General features: G+C 69.6%; 4 protein-coding genes across 5 annotated transcripts; 2 read left to right on the plus strand and 2 right to left on the minus strand.

Annotated features, from left to right (window-relative positions):
* Positions 1–913: 913 nt before the first annotated feature.
* Positions 914–3,249, minus strand: C5H2orf81 (chromosome 5 C2orf81 homolog). Of its 2 annotated transcripts, XM_032109926.1 has the most exons (5): positions 3,117–3,249; positions 2,466–2,708; positions 2,162–2,374; positions 1,959–2,072; positions 914–1,843 (listed from the first exon to the last, which is right to left on the minus strand). In XM_032109926.1, exons 1-5 carry the CDS (start codon positions 3,216–3,218, stop codon positions 1,091–1,093), a joined length of 1,425 nt encoding a protein of 474 aa, XP_031965817.1. In that variant the 5' UTR covers positions 3,219–3,249; the 3' UTR covers positions 914–1,090. The 2 variants fall into 2 exon arrangements, with proteins under 2 accessions (XP_031965817.1, XP_031965816.1); XM_032109925.1 differs by lacking the exon at positions 3,117–3,249 and having other exon boundaries at positions 2,466–2,921.
* WDR54 (WD repeat domain 54) lies at positions 3,153–8,170 on the plus strand. Its single transcript, XM_032109927.1, has 10 exons — positions 3,153–3,236; positions 3,612–3,819; positions 4,421–4,483; positions 4,572–4,638; positions 5,491–5,547; positions 5,623–5,750; positions 6,613–6,713; positions 6,794–6,956; positions 7,192–7,266; positions 7,412–8,170. The coding sequence occupies exons 1-10, from the start codon at positions 3,217–3,219 to the stop codon at positions 7,541–7,543; spliced, it is 1,014 nt and encodes a 337-aa protein (XP_031965818.1). The 5' UTR covers positions 3,153–3,216; the 3' UTR covers positions 7,544–8,170.
* A 1,519-nt stretch (positions 8,171–9,689) lies between these two features.
* LOC116444449 (rho-related BTB domain-containing protein 2-like) lies at positions 9,690–14,847 on the minus strand. The gene is made up of 9 exons (XM_032109863.1): positions 14,576–14,847; positions 14,188–14,291; positions 12,718–12,903; positions 11,485–12,290; positions 11,014–11,132; positions 10,591–10,741; positions 10,275–10,363; positions 10,041–10,146; positions 9,690–9,962 (listed from the first exon to the last, which is right to left on the minus strand). Exons 1-9 carry the CDS (start codon positions 14,765–14,767, stop codon positions 9,793–9,795), a joined length of 1,923 nt encoding a protein of 640 aa, XP_031965754.1. The 5' UTR covers positions 14,768–14,847; the 3' UTR covers positions 9,690–9,792.
* A 2,375-nt stretch (positions 14,848–17,222) lies between these two features.
* LOC116444251 (drebrin-like) lies at positions 17,223–23,425 on the plus strand. The gene is made up of 13 exons (XM_032109484.1): positions 17,223–17,363; positions 18,666–18,718; positions 18,800–18,912; positions 18,987–19,061; positions 19,518–19,652; positions 19,803–19,880; positions 20,322–20,473; positions 20,740–20,794; positions 21,221–21,295; positions 21,392–21,500; positions 21,573–22,627; positions 22,927–22,972; positions 23,088–23,425. Exons 1-13 carry the CDS (start codon positions 17,278–17,280, stop codon positions 23,186–23,188), a joined length of 2,133 nt encoding a protein of 710 aa, XP_031965375.1. The 5' UTR covers positions 17,223–17,277; the 3' UTR covers positions 23,189–23,425.
* Position 23,426: the final 1 nt, after the last annotated feature.

Raw genomic sequence — 23,426 nt, forward strand, 5'->3', positions numbered from 1 at the left:
GGGATACACATCATAAAGTCACCCCAAGACACCGCCCCAATGTTCCTTTGTGGTGTTGAGCAACAAGGGAGTCATTGCAGCAGCGCAAGAAGTGGGGTCACAAATAGGGCTGTTGATTTGGGGGGCACTCGTCTTGTAGAACCGCCAGAGCAGACCCTCGACCAACACTGAATTAAGACCCGAGCGCGCGATGGTGAAAACACTCTCACGCTAATTAGGAACTGAAAACCACGCCTACTCCATCATTTTGTGCCAATGAGAACCGAAAGCCGCGCCTAAGGCCTCGCCTCACGCTAAAACGGAACTGAAAACCGCACCCGCTGTCACAGCTCATGCTAATGAGCTGAAAACCACGCTCACTCCTCATATGCTAATGAGGAACTCTAGAACTATAACTCAGGGAGTGACCGGGGCACGTGTAAAGCTCCCTGTGTCACTCCGGTGTCCCTGGTGCCACCCCAGGGCTGCTCGCCCGCGCCGCTGCGGATTCCCTTCAACCCCGGCACGGCTACAGGAGGGGCGATGCCCCCTGTGCCCCCCAAAGTCCCCATCCTGCAGTGCGGGGACACTCGGACACGGGTGGTCCGGAGCTGGAGCACGTCCCTGTGGGAGCAGGGACCTTCAGGAGTGGCGCAGCAGGCGGGGACAGTCCCGGAGGCGAGGGACCCCGGAGCTCCCGGGAAGGCAGAGGAGGCTCCGGGCAGCCTCTGCCCGCCCGGTCCCGCCGGAGCTCACGGGGCGAAGCTACACGTGTCACCCCGTTACATCCCCCTTACTCCTCATTTGGGGACAAAGGCGCTGCGGGGACGAGCCACGTGTGGGTTCGGGGGCTGGTGGCACCACGGGTGCAGCGCCCGGTGCTCCCGGTCCGGCTCCGGTGGCACCGCCGGCTCCCCGGCCGAGTGGGGAAAACTCATTTTAGGGGTTTTTATTTGCTTGTTTTCTTCAGCAGCGCTGGCAAAGAGCCCCGAGCTCCGGGGGCGCCGCGCGGTGCCGTGCCCAGTGCCAGCCCCGGCGCCGGTGGAGGAGGAACCCCCCGGAGCTGAGACATCCCCCGAGACATTCCCAGCGGGTTTTCCAGGTGCTTCTCTCATTCGTGCTCTGACATCCGGCACTCCGGGTAGGGGAGGATGGGCTTCAGCTGCTGCTCAGCTCTCCTCACCGCCGCCTCCTCCTTCTGCTCCCCGTCCCCCTGACGGTCGCGCCCCTCCACGGCCGGCCCGCGCCGCTCGCTGCCGCCCCAGCGCACGGTGACACCGGGCGCCAGCCGAGCCGAGGCCAGCCAGGGGTGACACAGCTGCGGCTCGGCCCTGGGCGGCCGCCCGGGTCCCGGGAGGACCTGCCGGGACCCCGACGGGGGTAGCCGGACCCGCGAGGCTCCCGGCCGCATCTGATCCGCCTCGGTCATCAGGTCCACCACGCTCACCTCGGGGACGACCCAGCGAGCGGCAACGCGGCGGGCACCCAGCCTGGGCACTCCCCTGCCGCCGGAGGGTCTGAGCAGCTGGATCGATGCCAGGCGGGTGCGGGAGGAGGATGGCAGCGGTGGCACTTGGCCGCCGTCCTCCGCCGTGGCCTCCAGGGACCCCTGCGGTCCCTGCGCTGGCGATTTCGGGGGCTTGGCCGGGAGCGGAGCCGGGGGCCGGGGCGGGCTCGGCGGGGCCGGCCGGGGTCGCGGGGGCCGGGAGAGGCGGAGGCCCTTCCTGGGGGGCCGGGGAGCGATGGGCGGCTCCGGGCTGGGTGGCCCTGACACGGGCGGGACGGCGACAGCGTCGGGGACCTGAGCGGGAGGAGCTTCGGCGGCTGCGGAGGGCTCCGGGCACGGCGGCTCCGCATCGTAAACCTGCCCGGGGGACAAAAGGGACTCGGTGTTGGTGACACCGGGTGTCCCATGGCCCCGGAGCTGCTGGGGGTCAGCCCGGGGGGTCTCAGGGAGGGGTAGCCGGGGCACGTCTCACCTGGTCCGTGGGCAGAGGGTGGACAGTCGGGACGGGAACAGCGTCGGGGACCTCGCCAGGACACTCGGGCGGACCTTCAGCCTCGGCTATCACGGGGACGTCCTCGGACGGCACCTGGCCGGGGGACAGAGAGGACCCGCTGTGGGTGACAGGGCTCGTCCCGCGGCCCGGGCGGGTTCCGGGGCGGTCGGGGAACGTCTCACCTGTTCCGAGGGCCGGGACACGATGGGGGGAACGCCCGCTATCCAGGAGTCCCAGGTGCAGGTTTCGGGCTCCTCATCCTCCTTCCAGACTCCGTCTCGTTCGGGATCCGGGTCCCCCTCAGGGTCCGGTTCCCCGTCGTCCCGCACCTGGAACCGCCACTCGGCGACAAACAGGATGGCGTCCCGCGCCCGCGACACCGTGAAGGACACCCGCTGCAGAGACAGCGCTGAGACCCCTGCCCGGGACTCCCAGCCCCCCCCAACCTCCCCAAATCATTGGGGGGGGGGGGGGTGGGTCTCTCACCTGCCGTGCCGCCGCCGCCAGTGCGCACTCGCTCATCACCCGGTCCAGGAGATCGTCCAGGATGGGCCCGGTGTCCAAGGGTTCGGGCGGGGACTCCCCGCCATCGTCGGGCGGGGTGAGCTGGGCCGCGGTCCGGCCGGGGCTTTTGGAGGAGGTCTTCTTGCCCTGCCGGGGCTGCGATCGCACGAGCGTTCGTGACTTGTCCCGTCGCGACTTAGTGCCGGCCCCGCGGGGTTTCGCTTTCTGCACGGGAACAGAGACCCCCACAGCTGCCGCTGCCCGGGCGGGACCAGCCCAGTGCGCCCCAGTATAGACCAGTACACCCCCACGCACCACAGCGTGGCCCCTCAGCTCATCCCAGTACATCCCAGTGCATCTCAGTACATCCCAGTATACTCCACTACACTCCACTATAGCCCAGTACACCCCAACCCGCCCCAGAACGGCCCCCCAGCTCTTCCCAGTACACCCCAGTATAGCCCAGTACATCCCAACCCGCCCCAGAACGGCCCCCCAGCTCACTCCAGTATACCCCGGTATACCCCAGTATATCCCAGTATAACCCAGCTCCACCCAGCCAACACCGGCCCCCTTGGCCCCGCTCTGCCACCTCCCAGTTCCCCCAGTCCCGCCCAGTTCTCCCAGTCCCACCTCGGCCATCCCGCCCCTTCGGCGTCCCGGACTCCACGGCAACGTGACGTAATCACCGCGCGCCGCCCTCCGTGACGTCATCACGCCGCGACGCGTCTCCATGGCGGCGGCGAGCGCCGGGTGAGCGGGGAGGGGGAAAGGGGAAATTGGGGGGCACTGGGGGGACTGGGGGGGGGGAAAAAGGGGCGGGAAGGGTGGGGCGGGCAGGCCGGGGGGCTCCGGAAGGGGTCGGGGAGGTGGGGCTGGGGTGGGGTCCCTGGGAGAGAACCTTGGGCCGTGGGCCTGGGGGGCCCTTGGGAGGGGAGGGGGGCGGATCTGCCCCCCGCCCCCTGGAGCTCTCCGGACCGCCTTGGAGCTTCCCCCGGCTCCCTGGATCTACCCCTCCGCGTCTGGATGCATCACTAGCCCCACATCAGCGCCCCTGGCCCCTCTTGAATCTGCTCCCACTCCCCCTCTGGACCCACGGCAGCCCCGGCTCGCTGTGCCCCCCCTCAGGCCGTACCGCCGGCAGCGGAGCCTGGCCCTGCGGAGCAGCAGCTCGGCCCTGTACAACAACCTGGCCGTGCTGTGCCCTCCTGCCCGGCCCCCGGCCTTCGGCGCCGTGCACGGCACCAGCCTCAGCCTGCTGGGCAACGAGGGGCCCCCCCGGCAGCTGCAGGCCCGGGGAGGGGGCTCGGCCCTCAGCACCCCCCTGCTCACACAGGTGAGGGACAGGGAGCACAGGGAAAGCCTCGCCTGGCTCTTCCTGGCGCCGGGCAGGGGGTGGGACACGGCCCTGGCACGCCCCTGGCACGGCTCTGGCTCTGGTGGGGCCGTGTCACAGCTCTGTCACCCTCCTGCCACCGAAACAGGGCGGGGGCAGCCCCGGGACCCTGCAGTGCCCAGACCGTGGGGAGGGCAAAGGAGCCCCCTGAGGGGTTTGTGGGACGCTGGGGGGGTCCCCGAGGCCAGGGGGGCCCCCCCTGTGGGAACGTCAGACACGGCTGGGGTGGGGGGGGCCAGGGGGTCCTGCCCCAGGAGGGGGGTGTGGGAGGCTCCAGGAGGAGGGTTTGGGGGCTCCTGTTCCGGGAGGAGGATGAGGGGGGATCCTGCCCTAGGAGGAAGCTTTTGGGAGGGCTCCAGGTGGAGGATTTGGGAGGCTTCACGAGGGGGTTTTGGGGGGGGCTTCAGGGGAAGGGTTTGTGTGGGCCACAGGAGGGGGAGTTGGAGGGCTCCAGCAGGAAGGTTTTGGGGGTCCTGCCCCAGGAGGGGGCTGTGGGGTCCTGCCCGTGCCCCCCACTCCCGCCCCACTCCGTCCCTCCCAGGCCGCGTGGTGCGAGCTCCCATCCCGGGTGCTGCTGGTGCTCACGTCCCAGCGCGGGGTCCAGGTGAGGCCTGCGGGGCTTGGGGACTCCTGGGGGTCCTGCTGCCCCCCTGTCACCCCCCAGAGTGTCCCACCCTGTCCCTCCATCCCAGATGTACGAGTCTGATGGCTCCACCATGGTCTTCTGGCACGCACTGCACGTCCCAGAGCACCCGGCAGGTGAATCCCTGAATCCCTCAGAGACCCCTGAACCCCCCCCAGCACTGCCCAGGCCACCACTGACCCGTGTCCCCAAGTGCCACATCCACATGGATGTTAAATCCCTGCAGGGACGGGGATTCCACCACTGCCAGGGCTGGACAGCCCTTCCCAGGAGGAATTTTCCCAATATCCCAATACCTGGCCCAGCCTGAGGCCGCTCCCTCTCCTCCTGTCCCTGTTCCCTGCGAGCAGAGCCCGACCCCCCCGGCTGCCCCCTCCTGTCAGGGAGTTGTGCAGAGCCATAAGGTCCCCCCTGAGCCTCCTTTGCTCCAGGCTGAGCCCCTTTCCCAGCTCCCTCAGCCTCTCCTGCAGCTCCAGACCCTTTCCCAGCTCCCTCAGCCTCTCCTGGTGCTCCAGACCCTTTCCCAGCTCCCTCAGCTGTCCCTGCGGCTCCAGACCCTTTCCCAGCTCCCTCAGCCTCTCCTGCAGCTCCAGACCCTTTCCCAGCTCCCTCAGCCTCTCCTGGTGCTCCAGACCCTTTCCCAGCTCCCTCAGCTTCTCCTGCAGCTCCAGCCCCTTTCCCAGCTCCCTCAGCCTCTCCTGGTGCTCCAGCCCCTTTCCCAGCTCCCTCAGCCTCTCCTGGAGCTCCAGCCCCTTTCCCAGCTCCCTCAGCCTCTCTTGGTGCTCCAGACCCTTTCCCAGCTCCCTCAGCCGCTCCAGCCCCTTCCCCAGCTCCGTTCCCTGGACACCGGCACCTCGCTATCTTGTCGTGACAGGCCCAAACCCGTGCCAGGATTGGGGTGTGACCCCCAGTTCCTGTGACGGGGGTCAGTCCCTGCCCATGGGTGGCACAAACCCGTTCCCTTCCAGCACATTCCGTGTTCGCCCGAGGCATCGCCGCAGCCGGCGGCCGCTTCGTCTGCGTGGGTGAGCCAGGCCTGGGCCGTGGGGAAGGCAGTGGCCCTGGGATGGCCCAGGCCTGTTGACCCCCTGACCCCACAGGGACATCCTCTGGGGCCGTGCTGGTGTTTGACATCCCCCCAAAAGGGACCAACGTGACGCTGAGCGAGATCCTGGAGCAGCACCGGGATCCCATCACCGACATCGCGGCCGAGCAGGGCCAGGCCCCGGTATGGGGGGAGGGTGGGGGACCCTAAATCCCATTGATTCCACCCCCTGCCATGGGCAGGGACACCTCTCACTATCCCAGGCTGCTCCAAGCCCCAATGTCCAACCTGGCCTTGGACACTTCCAGGGATCCAGGGGCAGCCACAGCTGCTCTGGGCACCCTGTGCCAGGGCCTCACCTCCCTCACAGGGACGCATTTCTTCCCAATATCCCATCTAAATCTCCCCTTCTCCAGTGAGAAGCCATTCCCCCTTGCCCTGTCACTCCATCCCTTATCCCAAGTTCCTCCCATCTCTCCTGGAACCTCCTGAGGCACTGGGAGCTCACAGGGCAGGTCCCTGCAGACTCACCAGCCCTTTCCTCCCACTCAGCACTTTCCCTGATGAGTCACTGAACTTTCCTTGCTCTGGGATCCCCAAGGAATTCATCCCCCAGAACCCGTTCCCGAGCTGCCGTGTCACCGCGGGGACACGGAGCTGTTGTGTCACCTCCCACAGCCGCCGTCCCCATCCCCTCACACACCCCCCTGGACTTTGCTCCGCGAGTGCCGAGGGTTCCCGGGGCTGCCCCAGCGAGATTCCCAGGGCCGGGAGCGGCCGGGAATCCTCGCAGAGGGAGGGGTGCCCTGATCCTTCCTCGAAATCCACCCTCGGCGTGGCAGCGTGGGCAAACACGGGCGTGTTCCGGCGGAGCCGCCCGCGGGTGCTCCCGGCCCCGCTCCGGCCGGGATCCGTCAGTGCTTCGGGAGCTGTTCCAGCTTGTCCTGGTGCCCCTGGGGCAGCCCCGCAGCCAGGGCAGTGCCAGGTGCCATCCCAGAGCTGGGGACACTGCCCGGTGATGCCCCTGAGCCATCTCTCCCCACAGGATGGGGCCGGGGACTTGGTGACAGCCGATGACTCCGGGACCCTCTGCCTGTGGAGTACTGGGGAGGAGTTCACCCTGCTCGGGAAGATCCCGGGATCTGGGTGAGCCCCGGGGGTCCCGCAGGGTGTCAGACACGAGGGGGGGACGCCCTAGAGGAGGTGACACGTTCCTCTGTGTCCAGCTGCACCTGCTCCTCGGTGAGGCTGTGGAACGGGATCGTGGCCGCGGGCTATGGGAACGGGCAGATCCGGCTGTGGGAAGCGGGGTCGGGGCAGATCCGTGCCCAGGTGAGCGCCCACGCCCGCTGGATCTACGCGCTCGACCTGGCACCGCTCACCGGCAAGGTACGGAGGGGACGGGGTGTCCCACCTGGAATCACACCTGGAATCACACCGAGCATCCCACGCTGACATCCTGCCCGATATCCCAACCTGCATCCCACCCCGACATCCCACCTGACATCCCACCCTGAAATCCCAACCCGGTGTCCCACCCCAATGTCCCACCCCAGTGTCCCACCCTGCCCCACGGCACTGCCACCTCCGTGGTGTCCCCACGGTCCCTCTGCTCCCCTGGCAGCTCCTGTCGGGCGCAGAGGATTCCTTCGTCCACGTCTGGCAGCTCAGCAGGGACCCGGACACTGATGGCATCGAGGTGAGTCCGGGCTTGGGACACGGACCTGGCACTCGGAGCCACGGCTGCTCCGTGGGGACCGGGCACGTGGGCCAGGGATGTGGCCCTTGGAGCTGTGGCTGCCGTAGGAGTCTCGGCATTCCCTACGGATCCGCTCCCGCCGCAGATCCAGCACTGCCACGCCGAGTGCGTGACAGACACGCAGGTTTGTGGCGCTCGCTTCTGTGACCCCGCCGGGGACACCTTCGCTGTCACCGGCTACGACCTGAGCGAGATCCTCTGCTACGGGCCAGCCTGAGCCGGGAGCTCCGGGAATGTCGGGAACACCGGGAACGCCGGGATGCTCCGGCAGCGCGGCCGTGGGCGAGGGGTGAGCACAGACCCCCCCCGGAGCTCCGTGGGGATGTGCGGGGGGAGCCCGGCCGGGATCCTCCCCTGCCCAAAGCCCTCCCGAGGGCTGGGAGCTGCTCCAGCTCCACCACCCCCAGGATCCTCCCATGGCTCCCGCCGGCTCCGGGATCCTCCCGTGGCCTCCCACCCTTCCCGGAGGGCCGCGTGGCTGGGAACAGACCCGGCTCAGACGGGAGGATCCCGGGGAACCTGTGCTACCTGCTGCTCCGGCCGGGAGAGCCCCGGGCCCGGCCCAGCGTCCCGGGATGCAACACCCGCCTGCCGCGGGTACCGGGAAGGGGAAAAAGGGGGAGGGAAGCCGGGGGAGACACGGGGTCCTGGAGGATCCTGCATCTCAACCCTCCGCAGGACCCCAAATCCCGGTGGGACGCTGCAGTCCCATGGCCACTGGCCAGATGTTTGAGGCCCCAGCTGTGCTCTGGGGCTGGAAACATCAGCAGCAGCTGCAGCGGGACCCCAGGGACATCCCCAGGTCCCCTCCAGCCCCCCCCCAAATGCCCCTGACCCCCCCAAACCCCCCCGTGGGAGCTGAGGTGACCCCAGGCTCTGCTCCCAGGGCCCTGCGAGGCTGGGGGGAGCGGGGGGGAAATGGGGGGCCCAGTCCTGGAGCCACAGCGGGGGCTCAGCCTGGGACAGGCCCTGAGCGGGGGGGAAGCCCCCAGCCCCTCCTGCCGTGCCGGGGATCTGCCCCATCCATAAGTGACCCCCCACCCTGTATGTCCCACTCGTGTCCCCCCCAGTGTGTGAGGTCCCCCCACCCCCATGTGCTCTGTACCCCCCCAATAAATACACCCGAATGAAGCCCCCCCCCCCCCCCGTCGCTCCTTCCTGGGGGGGGTCTTACGTGTTGGGGGGGCCCAGCAGAGTCAGGCTCCGTTAAAAAAGGCTTTATTAAAGGTTAAAACAGCCGCTGCTGAAGTGGGGGGGGGGGGGGCCGAGGCCGGGGGGGGGGGGGGCGGGGCGGGGGGGGGCGGGGCGGCGGGGCTCCTGGGGTAAAAAAGTGTAAAAACGGTTGTGCAGTTCAGCCCGGGGGCGGGGACGGTGCCCCCCCCCTTACTCCGGGTGAGGGGGTGGGGGACACAGCCCGGGGACAGGGACATTGTCACACCCCCGGGACAGGGACAATGATCCCCCCCCAGGACACAGCCCGGGGCCGGGGGGCCCGTCCAAGGCACAGAGATGAGCCGGGGGCTCTCGCAGCCACACAAGCACCCAGGGACACCCACCCCGCGCCCACCCCCCCATCCACCCCACCCTGCTCACAGCTTGGCCCTCCCCCCACCCCACGGGGGGAGAAAATACAGCACCAGAGAGCCCTACGGGGGTGGGGAGCCCCCCAAAAAAAAGAAAGGAGGAGCGGCAGAGCCCCCGCTCCCTGCACACCCCCAGCCCCAAATACTGCTCGGTCAGAGGTAGCACCAGCGTTGGCCGGGGCGGGGCGGCCCTGCCGGGGGGGGAGGGGGCTCAGCACGGCCCCCCCGCACGTCCAAGGCACGGTGGGACGGGGGGGCTGCGATACGGCAGAGCCTGTAAACAGCCGGGGTGGGGGGTAAACAAGCCCTTGGGGGACCCTCACCCTGGCCAAGCCCCCTGGCTCAATAGTGGCGGGGTCCCAGGGCCGAGTGAAGCAGCCCAGGGTGGGGGTCCCAGGGTCCACCCCCTTCGTTTCAGTGTGGGACCCCTGGGGTTGAGGGTGGGGGTCCTGAGCCTGAGCCCCTCAGCCCAGCACAGGGACCCCCAGCCCTGTATGGGAGCCCTGGACCTGAGCCCCCCACTCAACACGGGGACCCTCAGCCCAGCCGAGCCCCCCAGCCCTTTATAAAAGCCCCAGGCCCAAGCCCCTCACTCAACACAAGGACCCCCAGCCCAGCTGAGCCCCCCGGTCAAGTGTGGGGGTCCCAAGGCTCATAATGGGAGCCCCAAGCCTGAGCCCCCCCACTCAGCACAGGAACCTTCAGCCCAGCACAGGGACCCCCAGCCCAGCCAAGCCCCCCAGCCCCAAACCCCCCCACTCACCACAGGGACCCCCAGCCCAGCGTGGGGATCCTGAGGCCGAACCCCTTGCTCAGCACAGGGACCCCCAGCCCTCCCGAGCCCCCCAGCCCCACGCGGGGGTCCCCTCCCCGAGCCCCCCGCTCAGGACACGGGGGGCGAGGGCCGCCAGAAGCACCACTTGCTGCGGGGGTGCTGCTTGCGCTGCAGCTGCTCCTCGCGCTCCCGCTCCTTCTTGGAGCGCAGGTACAGATCCTCCTCCTTCAGGTACCACACCGGGGGCCAGCGGTGCCGCTCGAAGTGCGCCTGGTTCTCTGCGGGGACATCCCGGCGGTCACGGCACGGCGGGGACGCCCTCCCCGTGCCCCCCGTGCCCCTCGCCAGCCCCGTACCTGGGGACATGAACTTCATCTCTCGGGGGAAGCGGCGGCACACGCGGTTGTAGTTGGTGCAGATGTAGTGCAGGCACCACGCGGCCAATTGCCGGGCGTTGTGGAACTGGGGAGGGGAATTTGGGGAGGGGGATTTGGGGGGGGGTGTCACCCCATCACCTGGGGGTCTCTGTGTTTCCTCCCCCCCCTCCCCCCGGGGGTCTCCGTGCCTTCCACCCCCCCCTTCCCCCGTACCTGCGTCATCTCCAGGTAGATGATGACCTGCTCGTCGATCTCCACGCGCTGCATGAAGGCTCGGAGCAGCTCGTCCACAGCGTATTGCTCTGGGATGGGGCGGGGGGACACGGGGGGCCAGGAGGGGTCACACAGCGGGGACCGAGCCGGCACGCCCTCCCCCCACCGCCCTTACATAAGGACAGCGAATGACACACGGGGACGATCGATCGGTCCCCGAGGCACCGGCAGGGTATTGGCAGGTGACGTCAGGGGCCACGGAAGGGGGGGCGCGGTACCGGGGGGGGGTGCGGGGAGAGGTGGGGGGGGGTCTCACCGGTGAGCGCCTGCAGCCGCGGCAGGCACAGCCGGTCCGTGAGGATGAGCAGCTCCATGGCGTCCAGCTCGGGCGTGGGGGTGAAGACCCCCGTGTAGAGGAAGTCGAGGACGGCTCGGAGGCAGGCGCAGTTGGTGCCGGGCAGGGACACCTGTGGGATCGGGGGATTTATGGGGGGGAGGCTCAGAGCCACCCCCCGAGGGGGTTGAGGGAAGGGGGGACCCCTCCTGGCAGTGCCTGAGCTGGCACAGCACACCCAGCCCTGGAATAGCCCCCCGACCCAGCACAGCTCCCCACTTTCTCCTCAGCAAGAGGGAAGCAAGATCCACATGTCCCTGGTCCAGGGGGTCCGAGCAGCCCCCAGACCCCAACCAAAGATGCCCACCCTGCCCCACAGAGCCACAGGTCCCCCCCGGCCCCCACCTCATCGGCGTAGCTCTCACGGAAGCCCCCCCGGAACATGGCCCTCATCCAGTCGCAGCCGGCGATGAGCAGCGGCTTGTGCGCCGGCACCACCCCGTCGTCCACACGGAACACCACGTCTGGGGTCAGGAGATAGCTCAGGGGGGACAGCCACCCCACAGATACCCCTCGGCCACCTCAGCCCAGGGGCAGCCACCCCTCGGCCACTGCAGACCAGGGACAGCCACCCCTCGGCCACCATTGCCACAGGGACAAGCAACCCTTGGACACCCCTTGCCCACCCCAGCCCAGAACTGTCATTCCACCCCAGCAGCACGCCCATGACTGACTCCGGGACCCCAGACCCCAAAGACCTCAGTGGTGGGAGGGCCTCAGGGTGATCGTAGCCCTGTGCCCACACTGGCACCACGAGAAGGGGACACCAGCTGGAGGGGACAGTGGTGACCTCCCTATCCCCACAGCCCCCCATACCTGCGAAGACGCCCTTGGCCAGGCACTCCTTGACGCGGTTGGCGCGGCGCACGTGGAAGGCCTTGGTGATCTCCTGGTTCATGAAGCTCTCCTGGTTGAGCTCGTTGGCCACCATCATGCGCAGGTCGAACACCTCCAGCAGCTCGGCCACGGCGCCCACCTGGCGCAGGTCCCCGTGGGGCCGCTCCAGCTTCCCCGTGTACAAATATTCCAGCACGGCGCGGAGCGGCTCCGGCCGCACGCCCCGGTCCATGGCCACCACCGCCATCCGCCGCTCCCGCCCCGCCACCGGGTCGGCCACCAGCTCCCAGCGCAGGCTCAGGAAGCCGCGGCCCCACGATGACAGGTCACGGGTCCCCCCGTCCCCCTCGCTGAGGGTCTCGGGTGGCCCCTCCAGCGTGAAGAGGTCGTAGAAACGGGAGCAGGCGGTGGCCAGGTAGACGCGGTGGGCAAAGACGCAGTGGCCGCCCTGCAGCTGGAAGACGACGTCGGCACAGAGCGGGGCCTGGAACAGCGCAGCCGGGCCCCCCCCCAGGCCGGGGGGAGCGTCGGGCACCTGGATGAGGGGCGGGGGGGGCTTGGGGGGCAGGAAGGGCGCCTGCAGCAGCGGGCGCTGCATCTTGCGCAGGTGGGACTTCCAGAACTGCAGGTGGCGGCGGGACACGAGCGCGGCGCGGATGGCATTGTCAAACACGTCCTTGACCCCGAACTGGGCCACCACGCTGGTCTCGTAGTACGGCACCCCCAGCTCCTGGGCCACCTCGTGCCCCCGCTCCGGTGGCAGGATGTCCGAGGGTTTGATGGGCCTGAGGGGGCATGGACAGGGTGGGGAGCTGGGGAGGGGCTGAGGAGGGTGTCCAGGGCAGCCCCTCCTGATTCCAAGGATGCTGGGAGGTCTCATCTCCATCCCAGGGGGTGCTGGGAGAGTGGCCTCTCCTTATTGTGGGGGTGCCAGGGGGACCTGGAGGGGAGACCCCAACCCAGGAGTACTGAGAGGGGCAGAGGCTTTACCCCACAAGTGCTGTCAGAGGACCCTGACCCATGAGGGGCCCCCATCCTGCGGGGTCACGGGGGCTGGGATGACACACCCTAACCTGGTGTGGCAAAACTGGGGGTCCCCAGAGCAGCAGAGGGAGGGGACCCCACTCTCATGGGACTGGGGTGGTCCTGGTGATGACACATCGGGGTGTCCCTGTCGCCGTGGGGCTGGGAGGTGACACTTTGGGGGCTCACTTGGCCAGCGGCCGGCGCGCGCGGTTGACAGCGTCCAGGTCGGCGTAGCGCAGGTCCAGCTGGCAGCCCACCAGCACGATGGGGGTGCGGGGGCAGAAGTGCTTGATCTCGGGGTACCACATGGTCTTCACGTGCCGCAGCGAGTTGGGGTTCGCCAGCGAGAAGCAGAGCACCACCACGTCCGACCTGGGGGGAGCAGCAGGAGCGGGAGGGCAGCGCTGCCCCGGTGCCGCCCCGCTGTCACCCCGTGTCCCCAAACACGCCCTGCTCAGGTGGCACCCGGGTCCCAGCCCGGTCCCAGGATGCCTGTCACTACCTTCCACGACACCCTGAGAGCCCCCAGACCCCCAGGAGCCCCACAAATCCCGGAGTCCCACGGTCATGGGAGCACCAGAGACCCCCTGGGAGCTTCACAAGCACCTGGAAGCCTCCTGACTATGGGAGCCCCATGGACTCCCAGGAGCCCCCCAGACCCCCAGGATGCCCATGGCCAGGGTGACCCATGGACCCACGGCGGGGTCGGCTGGGCGGGTGCCAGTCCCCAGCACCAGGAACAGACCATGCCCGCTATCCCTGCGCCCACCGTGGGGCGGCCACTGCCACCCCAGCCCTGGCTCAGGGGGCGTGAGGTGCCAGGGGACATGGTGGGGGTGCCAGGGGACACACGGTGGGTGCCAGCACCCCCAAGTCCCCGGAGCAGCCGCGTGGCCCCGGGCCCGGGTTGTTTTTAGTCCGTGCCGGGACGGGACGTGACCGGGAGGCGCCGCTGGAGCCGGGCCCGTGTCCCAGACCAAGATAGCCGCCACCGGCCCCCCCGGGGCCCCCGGCCAGCCCCGGGGCCACCGCGGGCCATGGGGATCCGGCCCCCCCTGCCCCCCCATTGCTGGGGTGTCCCCACAGGCGGAGCCCCCGCCGTGCCGCGGGGAGATTAGAGGTGCCGCGGGGCTGGCGCGGGGCGGCGGCGATAAGAGCCCGGACGTGCTGGCGGCCACGAGGACCGGCTGTTTACAACCGGGGGGCCAGGGGAGGTCTGGGGGGCCCCTCCTGCGCCCAGGCCAGCGCCCCCGGGGAAGTTTCCCGCACCACAACAGCCCCCCCGGGGCCGCCCCCCACCCACAACTCCGGAGGGGCCACGAGCAGCCGGGGTGCCTGCTCGGGGCGGGGGCTTCGGGGGGTGCAGTGTCGGGGTCAGGGTGCCCCCAAAGCCGTCCCCGGCCGGGAATGGGGGCAGCCCCGCTCCTCCCCGAGGTTTTGGGGTGCCAGAGCTGCTCTCTGGGCGCTGGCAGGAGCCCAAGGAGCTCCTTTGGCTCCGCGCGTCCCGGGATGGGCAGGGCTTGGGGTGGGGGTGCTGGTGGTGGGGGCTGGGCTGGGCTGCCGGTGATGGGGTTTGGGGGTCTCGGGGGTGCCGGTGGCGGGGGTCAGGGTGATGGTGGTGGGGGGTGGGGTTCTGGTAGCGGGTCGCGGTCTCACCTGCCATAGGCGAAGCGCCGGTCCTTGTGGTGGTCCCCGAAGGTGTCCCAGAGGCGCAGGGAGACGCTGACCTCGTCCACCACATCCCGGGAGCGCTCCAGCACCTGCCGGCACCGGGAGTGGCACCGGGAACGGCACCGGGAACGGCACCATCACCGACCGCCCTGCCCGGTACCACCAGTACCACCCTGGTGTGGCCCCGCTACCCCCTCCCGGGGCCCCCCTCGGTGTCCCTTCTGGTACCGGGTACACTCTATTGTCCCCCCCCCCGCGCCCCGATGCCCCTCAGTGCCTGGCGATGCCCGGTGCCCGGTGTCCCCCGGTAACCCCCCTCCCGCTGTCCCCCGCCCGCTGTCCGGCGGTGCCCGGCGGTGCCCCCCGCCCTCACCTCCTGGCAGACGCGGTACTGGTCGATGGCCCACACGGTGGGCACGTGCGTGGCCAGCAGCCGGTACTGGCTCAGCGTGGCGTTGCAGGCGCGGGCGCAGATCAGCCGCGTCTTGCCCACCGCGTTGTCGCCCACCACGACGCACTTGATGGTCTCGACGTTGGGGCGCTCGTAGTCCACGTCGGGGTCCATGGGGGCGCGGGGGGGGCTCCGGGCAACGGAGCGGCCCCGCTCAGCGCCCCCCGCCCGGACCCGAACCCGGGCCCGGCCCGTTACCGACCCCCGCCCCGCCCGGCCCGCCCCGCCCCGCAGCCAATCAGCGCGCGCCGCCGCGGCACGCCCCGCCCCGCCCCGCCCCGCCCCGCCAATCCCGCGCGGCCCCGCCCGCCAGGCCACGCCCCCCGCCGCCCCGCCCCGCGCGCGGACAAAGGAGCGCCGCCAGGGGGCGCCGCGCCGCCACGTGACGGCACGGCCCCCTCAGGGCCCCGCCCACCCCCGGGCAAAGGCCACGCCCACGGGGCGGGGTCAGAGGGACACGCCCACGCGAGGGGGAGGGCGGGGGGGCCGGGTCGCGACAGCGGCGACAGCGGCGACAGCGGCGACAGCAGCGACAGCAGTGACAGCAGCGACATCTGTGACAGCAGCGACAGCAGTGACATCTGTGACATCTGTGACAGCAGCGACACCTGTGACATCTGTGACATCTGTGACATCTGTGACACCAGTGACACCAGTGACATCTGTGACAGCAGTGACAGAAGCGACAGCAGTGACACCAGCGACAGAAGCGACACCTGCGACATCTGTGACAGCAGCGACAGCAGGGACAGCAGCGACAGCAGCGACACCTGTGACATCAGCGGCAGCAGTGACAGCAGGGACAGTAGCGACACATGTGGCAGCAGTGACAGCAGCGGCAGCAGTGACAGCAGCGACACCTGTGACACCAGCGACACCAGCGACACCTGTGACATCTGTGACATCTATGACAGCAGCGACAGCAGTGACACCTGTGACACCTGTGACGCCAGTGACATCAGTGACAGCAGTGGCAGACACCAGTGAAACCGGCGACACCAATAACCCCAGTGGCACCGGTAAAACCAGCAACACCGGTTACACCAGCACAACCAGTGCAGTGTGTACAGCGACAGCAGTGACAGCAGTGACAGCAGCGACAACAGTGACAGCAATGACAGCATTGAAACCAATAAAACCCGTGACACCAGCAGTGACAGCAAAACCAGTAACACCGGCGACACCAGTAAAACCAGTGACACCAGTGGTGACAGCAAAACAAGTGACACCAGTAAAACCAGTGACACCAGTAAACCCAGTGACACCAGCGGTGACAGCAAAACCAGTGGCACCAGTGACACCAGTAAAACCAGTGACACCAGTAAGACCAGTGACACCAGCAGTGACAGCAAAGCCTGTAACACCAGTGACACCAATAAAACCAGTGACACCAGTGGTACCAGCAAAACCAGTAACACCAGTGACACCAGTAAAACCAGTGACACCAACAACCCAAATGGCACCAGCGACACCAGTAACAGCAGTGAGACCAGTGACACCAGTAATGCCAGTCACACCAGTGGCGCTGGGACAGAGGGTGACCCGGCTCACCACACACGGGGCTGGGCGTGTCGCTGGGCCCAAGATCCCATTTTCCAGCATTTTTTTCCTCCCTGGGGGTTTGGGATTTTCCAGTCGCGGTGCCCAAATAAGGGAACGATGGGAGAGGCTTTGGGACGGGGGCCGTGTGCGGATGGGGCGGGCCAGACACTGAGCTGGGAATGTCCCCGGGGCCACCCCGACCACCTTCATGGTCGAGGGGGACCCGGAGACTCCTCCAGCTCCCCAAAATCCCATTTCCTGGCATAAAAAGGGAATGTCAGGAGAGGCTCCAGGGACGGGGGGGACACAAGAGGGAAGAGGGACACACCCCCCTCCTTGGTTGGGTGCTGGATCCTGGCATAACACCCTGATCCCAGTCCAGGAACCTGGCCCAGCACCCACATTCCAGTGTGGGATCCTCATCCCAGCACAGGATCCTGGCACAGCACCCACATCCCAGTTTGGGCCCCCAGGAACCTGCACCCACATCCCAGTCTGGGGACCCTCATCCTGGTGTGGGATCCTGGCACCGCAGCCACATTCCGATGCTGGACCCGGGCACACGTCCCAGTGCGGGCCCCTGGGACCTGCCCCACATCCTGGTGTGAGATCCATGTCCTGCTGTGGGATCCTGGGACCTGAATCGATGTCCCAGAATGGGAATCTGGCACAGCAGCCTCATCCCAGTACGGGATCCTCATCCCAGTACGGGATCCTCATCCCGGTGCAGGACCCTCATCCCGGTGCAGGACCCTCATCCCAGTATGGGACCTTCATCCCAGTACCGGACCCTCATCCCATTACAGGACCCCCATCCCAGTGCGGGACCCTGTCCCAGTGCGGGACCCAGGCCCGGCACCCGCGCCCCAGTGCTCCCAGTGCTCCCAGTGCTCCCAGCGCTCCCAGCGCCGCCCGTCCCGTCCCGGTGCCTCCCGGCCGCTCCCGCCCCCGCCCCGCCCGGTGCCGCCCGTGGGCGGTGGAAAGCGCCGGGGGGGCGGCGGGGGAGGGAGGGGCGGGCGCAGGGCGGCGGCGGCCCCGGGATCGGCATCGGCCCCGGGATCGGGATCGGCCCCGGGATCGGGATGGCGGGGCCGGGGCTGGAGCGGTACCGGCTGGCGCTGCTGGCGGCGCGGGAGGACGTGGGGAACCCCCGGGCTGCGACCGACTGGTGAGAATGGGCGGGCGGGGGACACCGGGAGAGGGAACGGGAGCTGGAATGGAGACCGAGAAGGGGGACGGAAGAAACGACCGGGAACAGGGCACCGGGAATGAGGACCCGGCAGAGGGAACAGGGAATGGGGCCGGGAACGGAAGAGGGGACCGAGACTGGAAATGGGCACCGAGACAGGCACCGGACACAGGACCGGGAACGGGAGCAGGAACAGGCACCGGCACGGGCCGGGGCGTCGGGGGCGGTCCGAGAGGCACCGTTACCGGCACCGGGACGGAGGCTCCGGGGCGCACCGGGGTCTCGGCCGGGGGTGCCGGTCCCCATGGGGGTCCCAGGACTGAGCCCTACGCGCCGCCTCGCTGGGAACCGGGAGTCCCGCACGGTCTCGTCCCGTCCCGCCCGGTCCCTCCCGGTGCCGCCGGGGTGGGAGCGGCGCCGCCGCCCGGGGCGGGGGCAGAACGGGCCCGGGGGGGGTTGCAGGAGTCGGGGAGCACCCCGGGGTGCGGTGAGGGGGGTTCTGCCCGGCTGCACCGGGGAGACGCCGGTCCCGGGACGAGACAGGGCTGGGGGTCCCGGGCTGGCCCCTCTTTGGTGCCGGTGCCGCGGAGCCCGAGCCGGTGTCCCTCAAAACCCCCATTCCGGGGTGGGGGGCGACGGCACCGGGGCTCATCGGCCTCGCAGCCCCCCGTCGTCACGGGGCCGCCCGTCACTGTGGCCGCCGGCCACCCGGGCATTGCCCTCTGCCCCCGGAGCGCGGCTGGACCGGCTCCAGCGCCGGCTCCTCCCGGCGCCCGCCCGGCCGCGTGCCGGGCTCTGTCCCGCCATGTGGCGCCGCAGCCTGTCGCGACATGCCGTGACATGCGTGACGTGCCCCGCCGCGCCGTGCTCCACGCGTGCTGCCGGAGCCGTGCCCAGCCGTGTCCCGCGTGCGCCCGGAACCGGAGCCACGCGGGAACAAAGAGGGGCAGAGCCGCTGGAAATGCGGGGGGGGGGGGGGCGGGGGGTGTGGGTCCCTCCGAGATGGGGCCCCCGGAGCCTTCCCAGGGCCGGGCGGGGGTCCCGGCACCTCCTCACGGGGGGGGGTCGTTGGGGGGGGCCGTGCCGCTCCGGCGCTTCCCACATTCCCATTGTCCCGGGGGCGGATGCTGCCGGCGGCACTTCCATGAATTCATCCCAAGCTGGTGGCATGGGGGAACACGGGGGGTGCCCAAGCCCGGCAGCTCCCGCACCTTGTGGGACGCTCACCCTGACCCCCCCACCTTGACCCCCACCCTGACCCCCCCCCTTCTCCCCCTCCAGGGCCGTCTTTGGCTATGAGAAGCACCACGACCTCAAGCTCCTGGATTCCGGAGGTACCGGGAGCGAAGCTGCCGGGGAGTATTTGGGGGTCCCCCCAGTTCCCCCGTACCCCCTCTGACCCCCCCTCCTTACAGCCGGGGGGCCGGATGAGCTCGCTGGGAAATTCTCTGTCGGCAGCGTCATGTACGGGCTGTGCCGGGTCCCCGATCCTGGTTCTGGCACTCCCAGGATCGTCCTTATCAGCTGGGTGAGTGCGGGGGGGCATCCCGGGGGGACCGCCGCATGGGACCCCCCCGGGCTGAGCAATGGGTGCGGTGCCAGGTGGGGGAAAAGGTGCCAGAACCGCTGAGGGCGGCGTGTGCCGGACACCTGCCGGCCATCCGGAGCTTCTTCAGGGTGAGTGGGGGGCACGGAGCCCTCGGGGGGTCCTGGGGTGGTGTGTTGGGGTCCCCGCCCCCCCCGTGTTCCCCATTCCTGCCCCTGTCTCCCCCACCTCGCCGCCCCGACCTTTGCCTGTGCCCGGGCGCATTCCTGGCGCTGCTGACTCAGCCGCCGCTTTCCCAGTGCTCCCAGTCTTGGCCGCCGTGCCGGAGCTGTGGTTGGGATCCCTGCCCCCTCCATCCCGTCCTGACGGAGGGGGGGGGGGGGGGTCCTGCCCTCCCCATCGCCCGGAACAGCTTCCGGTGATCTGTCTGGGTCCGGGATCTGGATCCGGCCCCACGTCTGGATCCAGTCCCACGCCTGACACGTCCGAGGGAATTGTGCCGGGATTCCCCGGGGAGTGTGGATCCATGCGGGGGGTGGGCCGTGGGAGGGGTGGCACGGTCCCATCCCGTCCCCTCCCTGCGGCAGGAGGCCACGGCGGTGATCAGCGCCCGCCGCTCCGAGGAGGTGACGCTGGAGGGGCTGCGCCGAGTGCTGGCACAGCTGGAGCCCCCCGCCCCTCGCCCCCCCAGGAGGACGCCCCAGGACACCCCGGAGCTGGTGGTGAGTGGGTCTCGGTGGGGCGATGTCCCCGCGGGAATGGGGAGGACACCTGGGGAGCGATGGGTGCTCGGTCACCCTTCCCGGGAGTCCCTGGGCAGGGGGTGTTGGGGAGTTCTGGGGGTCCCACCCTGACCCGCCTGTGCTCCCCAGGGAACCAACTACCGCAAGACCAACCCGGCGCTGGAGCTCCAGCGCACCCAGCGCGATTCCTTCTGGGAACAGGCTGAGGTGAGGTGTCGGGGGGCTGGGGAAGGGCCGGGAGGTCCCCACGGTCCCCCGGTATCCCAGGAATGGGGTCACGGCTGCTGCCTCGGGCTGGGGTTGCCAGGGGCTGAGCCCAGGGGTCCCGGTGCCGAGCTTGGTGGGGGTCCCAGTCCCGGCGTGGGGTGCAGTGGGGTCCCGGTCCCAGTGCCGAGACCGAGGGGGGTTCTGGTGCCAGTGCTGGTGTTGAGGTCGATGGGGTCCCGGTCCTGGTCCTGGTGCCGAGGCTGCGAGAGTCCCGATGTGAAGTGCGGCGGGCTCCCAGTCCCGGTGCCGGTTCTCCGTGCCGGTGCCGATGGCAGAGGGGTCCCAGTGCCGCTCCTGGTGCCGGGGCGGGTGAGTTCCCGGTCCAGGTCCCGGTGCTGGCTCGCAGTGCCGATCCCGGCGCTGATCCCGGTGCGTGCGCAGCGCGAGGAGCAGCAGCGGAAGGAGCAGGAGCGGCAGCGGGAGCGGGAGCAGCGGCGGCGCTGGGAGCGGGAGCGCATGGAGGAGGAGCGGCTGCAGGCGGCGGAGCGGGAGCGGCGGCTGCAGGAGCGGGAGCGGCTCATCGAGGAGCGCCGGTGAGGGGCAACACTGGGCTCCATCCCTCTCCCAGCCCCGTGTCTCCATCCATGTCCCCATCCCCGTGTCCCATCCTCATCTCCGTGTCCCATCCCCATGTCCCCATCCCCGTGTCCCATCCTCATCCCTGTGTCCCATCCCCATGTCCCCATCCCCGTGTTCCCATTCCCATACCCCACTGGTGTTTCCCATCTGTGTGCCATGTCCCATCCTCGTGTCCCATCCCTATAATCCCTCCCTGACGCCCGAACTCCCGGCCCCGCAGGCAGGAGCAGGCGCGGCTGGACGCAGAGGAGCGGAGGAAGGAGCAGGAGCGATGGGTGAGCGGGAAGGGGGCTGGAACGGGGAGGGTCTCAGGGGGATCAAGGGAGATAAGAGGGCTCCATCCCAGCAGGATCCAGGGGGTTCATCCTAGGGGATCTGTGGGTCCCATCCTGCGGGATCTAGGGAGGGGGGAGGGGGCGGGATCTGGGACATCCATCCCGGGTGATCCAGGAGTTCCATCCTGAGATGATCCAGGGGGTTCATCCCAGGGGATCCAGGGGTTCTAGGGGTCTATCCTGGGAGATCTGAAGGGGTTTATCCCAGGGAATCTGGGATGTCCATCCTGAGGGATCGAGCGGGTCCATCGCAAGGAATACAGGCGGTTTATTTCAGGGGGATCCGGGGTGGGGGGTCTAACCTGGGGAGATGCGAGGGCTCCATCCTGAGGGATCCATGTTTCCCATCGCCTCCGTGTCCCGCAGGAACAGCAGCAGCGGGAGCAGGAGGCGGCCGAGCGGGAGCGCGGGGGGCGCAGCGGGGTCAGCGGGACGGCTGCCGTGAGTGTCGGGACCGGGTCCCTCCCTGCCCCCGGGTCATGGGGCCACCGGCCCTGCGCCCTGTGCCACACCCCCGCTGACCCCCCGATCCCGCAGGAAGCCGCCATCCTGGTCTCCCAGCGCACCCAGAACCCCCGGGAATTCTTTCGGCAGCGGGAGCGCTCGGGCTCCACGTCCACGTCGCCCCTGCCCGGCAGCACCCCCGGTAGGTGCCATGGAGGGGTTGGGGGGCACGGAGGGCTCTGGGGGTCCCTGCTGACCTCCCGCCTTCCGCCAGGTGCCCGCCGGCCCTTCCTGCGGTACCAGCGCAGCCTGACGGAATCCGCCTTCATCTTCCGCCGGCCGGAGCCCCCCCAGACCCCCCCGCCCGGCTCCTCCAGGGGGGCACCGCCCCCCAGCCCCCGCCGGCTGCCGCCGCCTCTGCCCCCCGGCCCCGCGGGGACAGGGACCCCGCAATGTGCCACCAGCGGGACCCCCGCCAGCCCCACGGGCAGGGGCACCCCTCCCTCTGCCGCTCTGGGGCCCCCCCCCAGCCCAGCCCGAGCAGGGTCCCCCCATGCCACCAGTCCTGTGGGGACGGGGACCCCCCAAAGTGCCACCACCAGGACCCCCCTCAGTGCTGTGGGGACAGGGACCCCACAACGTGGCACCCTGGGGACCCCCTCCAGCCCAGCCCGAGTAGGGTCCCCCCTTGCCACCAGTCCTGTGGGGACGGGGACCCCCCAAAGTGCCACCACCGGGACTCTCCCCAGCCCCGGGGGGACAGGGACCCCTCCCTCTGCCACTCCAAGGAGCCCCCCCAGCCCTGTGGTGTCGGGCACCCCCCAATGTGCCACCACTGGGACCCCTTCCAGCCCCATGGGAACTGGGACCCCTCCCTCTGCCACCCTGGGGACCCCCAGTTTTGCCACCACCAGGTCAGAGTCCCCCTCTGCCATGTCTGGGCCCCCTCCCAGCCCCCCCCGGATGGGGATCCCCCCTGGCCCCTCTGGGTCGGGGTCTTCTGAAAGCACTTATGGGGTAGAGCCCCTCCCTCCTTCCAGCACTCCCGGCTTGGGGTCTCCCCCCAGGCCCCCCCGGGATGAGGAGGGGCCCCTCCCGGACACTCCCCCCCTGCCCAGCCCCCCGGCATGGGAATCTCTGGGGCCGCTGGTTGAGGGGGTCCCCAGCCCGCGGGAGGGGTCCCCAGTACCCCCGGCCGGGCCTCCCCCGCACAGCCCCGGCCCCCCCCGCCCGGTGCAGGACCCCCAGGATTTGGGGCGCAATGGAATCGGGGGGCACGAGTGGGGGGGCTGGGAGGCCCCCTGGGAGCCGAGACCCCCCCCGGGGCAGGTACGGTGGGGGGCTGGGGGTGATGGGGGGCTGGGGGAGATGTGGGGGGGCCAAAAGGGGCTCTGGGGTTATGTGGGGCTGGAGGTGATGGGGGGGCACGGGGACTGTGGGGGCTGCAGGTTTTGGGGCGGGGGGGCAGAGGGCAATACACGGCCCTGGGGGCTGGTTCTGGGGGTTGGGGTGGGACTGGATGGGGAACGGGGTGGGGGGCAGGATGGGAGATGGGGTGGAGTCCCCTGGTGAGGGCGCGGGCACATCTGGGGGTGGAGGGACCCCTCAAGTCCCCCCACTCTTTGCAGGGGGACGAGCCCAGCGAGAACCTCGTCCTGCAAAAAGCCACTCCAGGTACCCCAAAACTCCCCCGTAAACCCCCCCAAAACTACCCAACCCCACCCAAAACCCCCCAAAACCTCCCACAGTCCCCCCAGCTCCCCCCATCTCAACCCCACTCTCTCCCCAGGCTTCGCGCTGCTGCTGGCCCGTGACGCCCCCCACCCACCGCTTTTGGGGGGCCCCACCCCCCCCACCGAGGACGAGGACCTCTCCCCCCATGCAGTGTAGGTGGGGGGGGGGGCCAGCACCCCCTTTTGGGGCAGGGTCCCCCCTATGGCACCACAGCCCCCAGGATGGACGCCCCCTCCCCACACACCCCCAGCACAGCCTCCACCCCCCACTTGCACCCCAAATGAGCAGCTTGGGGAGGGGGCAGCACCCCAAACCCCCCCCCCTCTGGTGGCAGCACAGGATGGGGGGGCACGGCCCCCCCCACCCGGGCACAGGGACCCCCACGCCCCCCCCC

Source organism: Corvus moneduloides, chromosome 5, assembly GCF_009650955.1.
Source record: "Corvus moneduloides isolate bCorMon1 chromosome 5, bCorMon1.pri, whole genome shotgun sequence".
Lineage (NCBI taxonomy): Eukaryota > Metazoa > Chordata > Aves > Passeriformes > Corvidae > Corvus > Corvus moneduloides.

Excerpts from the sequence above, each read along its gene's own strand:
- C5H2orf81 (XM_032109925.1), bottom strand. The coding sequence starts at position 2,831 with ATGTACTGGGATGAGCTGAGGGGCCACGCTGTGGTGCGTGGGGGTGTA. Across the intron at positions 2,375-2,465 it reads TGGCGGCGGCGGCACGGCAG|CGGGTGTCCTTCACGGTGTC; the intron begins GTGAGAGACCCA and ends CTGTCTCTGCAG. Across the intron at positions 1,844-1,958 it reads ACCCTCTGCCCACGGACCAG|GTTTACGATGCGGAGCCGCC; the intron begins GTGAGACGTGCC and ends TCCCCCGGGCAG.
- WDR54 (XM_032109927.1), top strand. The coding sequence starts at position 3,217 with ATGGCGGCGGCGAGCGCCGG. Across the intron at positions 4,639-5,490 it reads CGTCCCAGAGCACCCGGCAG|CACATTCCGTGTTCGCCCGA; the intron begins GTGAATCCCTGA and ends GTTCCCTTCCAG. Across the intron at positions 5,548-5,622 it reads CGGCCGCTTCGTCTGCGTGG|GGACATCCTCTGGGGCCGTG; the intron begins GTGAGCCAGGCC and ends CTGACCCCACAG.
- LOC116444449 (XM_032109863.1), bottom strand. The coding sequence starts at position 14,767 with ATGGACCCCGACGTGGACTACGAGCGCCCCAACGTCGAGACCATCAAG. Across the intron at positions 12,904-14,187 it reads CGGCGCTTCGCCTATGGCAG|GTCGGACGTGGTGGTGCTCT; the intron begins GTGAGACCGCGA and ends TGCTCCCCCCAG. Across the intron at positions 10,364-10,590 it reads GCGGCTGCAGGCGCTCACCG|AGCAATACGCTGTGGACGAG; the intron begins GTGAGACCCCCC and ends GCCCCATCCCAG.
- LOC116444251 (XM_032109484.1), top strand. The coding sequence starts at position 17,278 with ATGGCGGGGCCGGGGCTGGAGCGGTACCGGCTGGCGCTGCTGGCGGCG. Across the intron at positions 22,628-22,926 it reads CGAGACCCCCCCCGGGGCAG|GGGGACGAGCCCAGCGAGAA; the intron begins GTACGGTGGGGG and ends CACTCTTTGCAG. Across the intron at positions 22,973-23,087 it reads CCTGCAAAAAGCCACTCCAG|GCTTCGCGCTGCTGCTGGCC; the intron begins GTACCCCAAAAC and ends CTCTCTCCCCAG.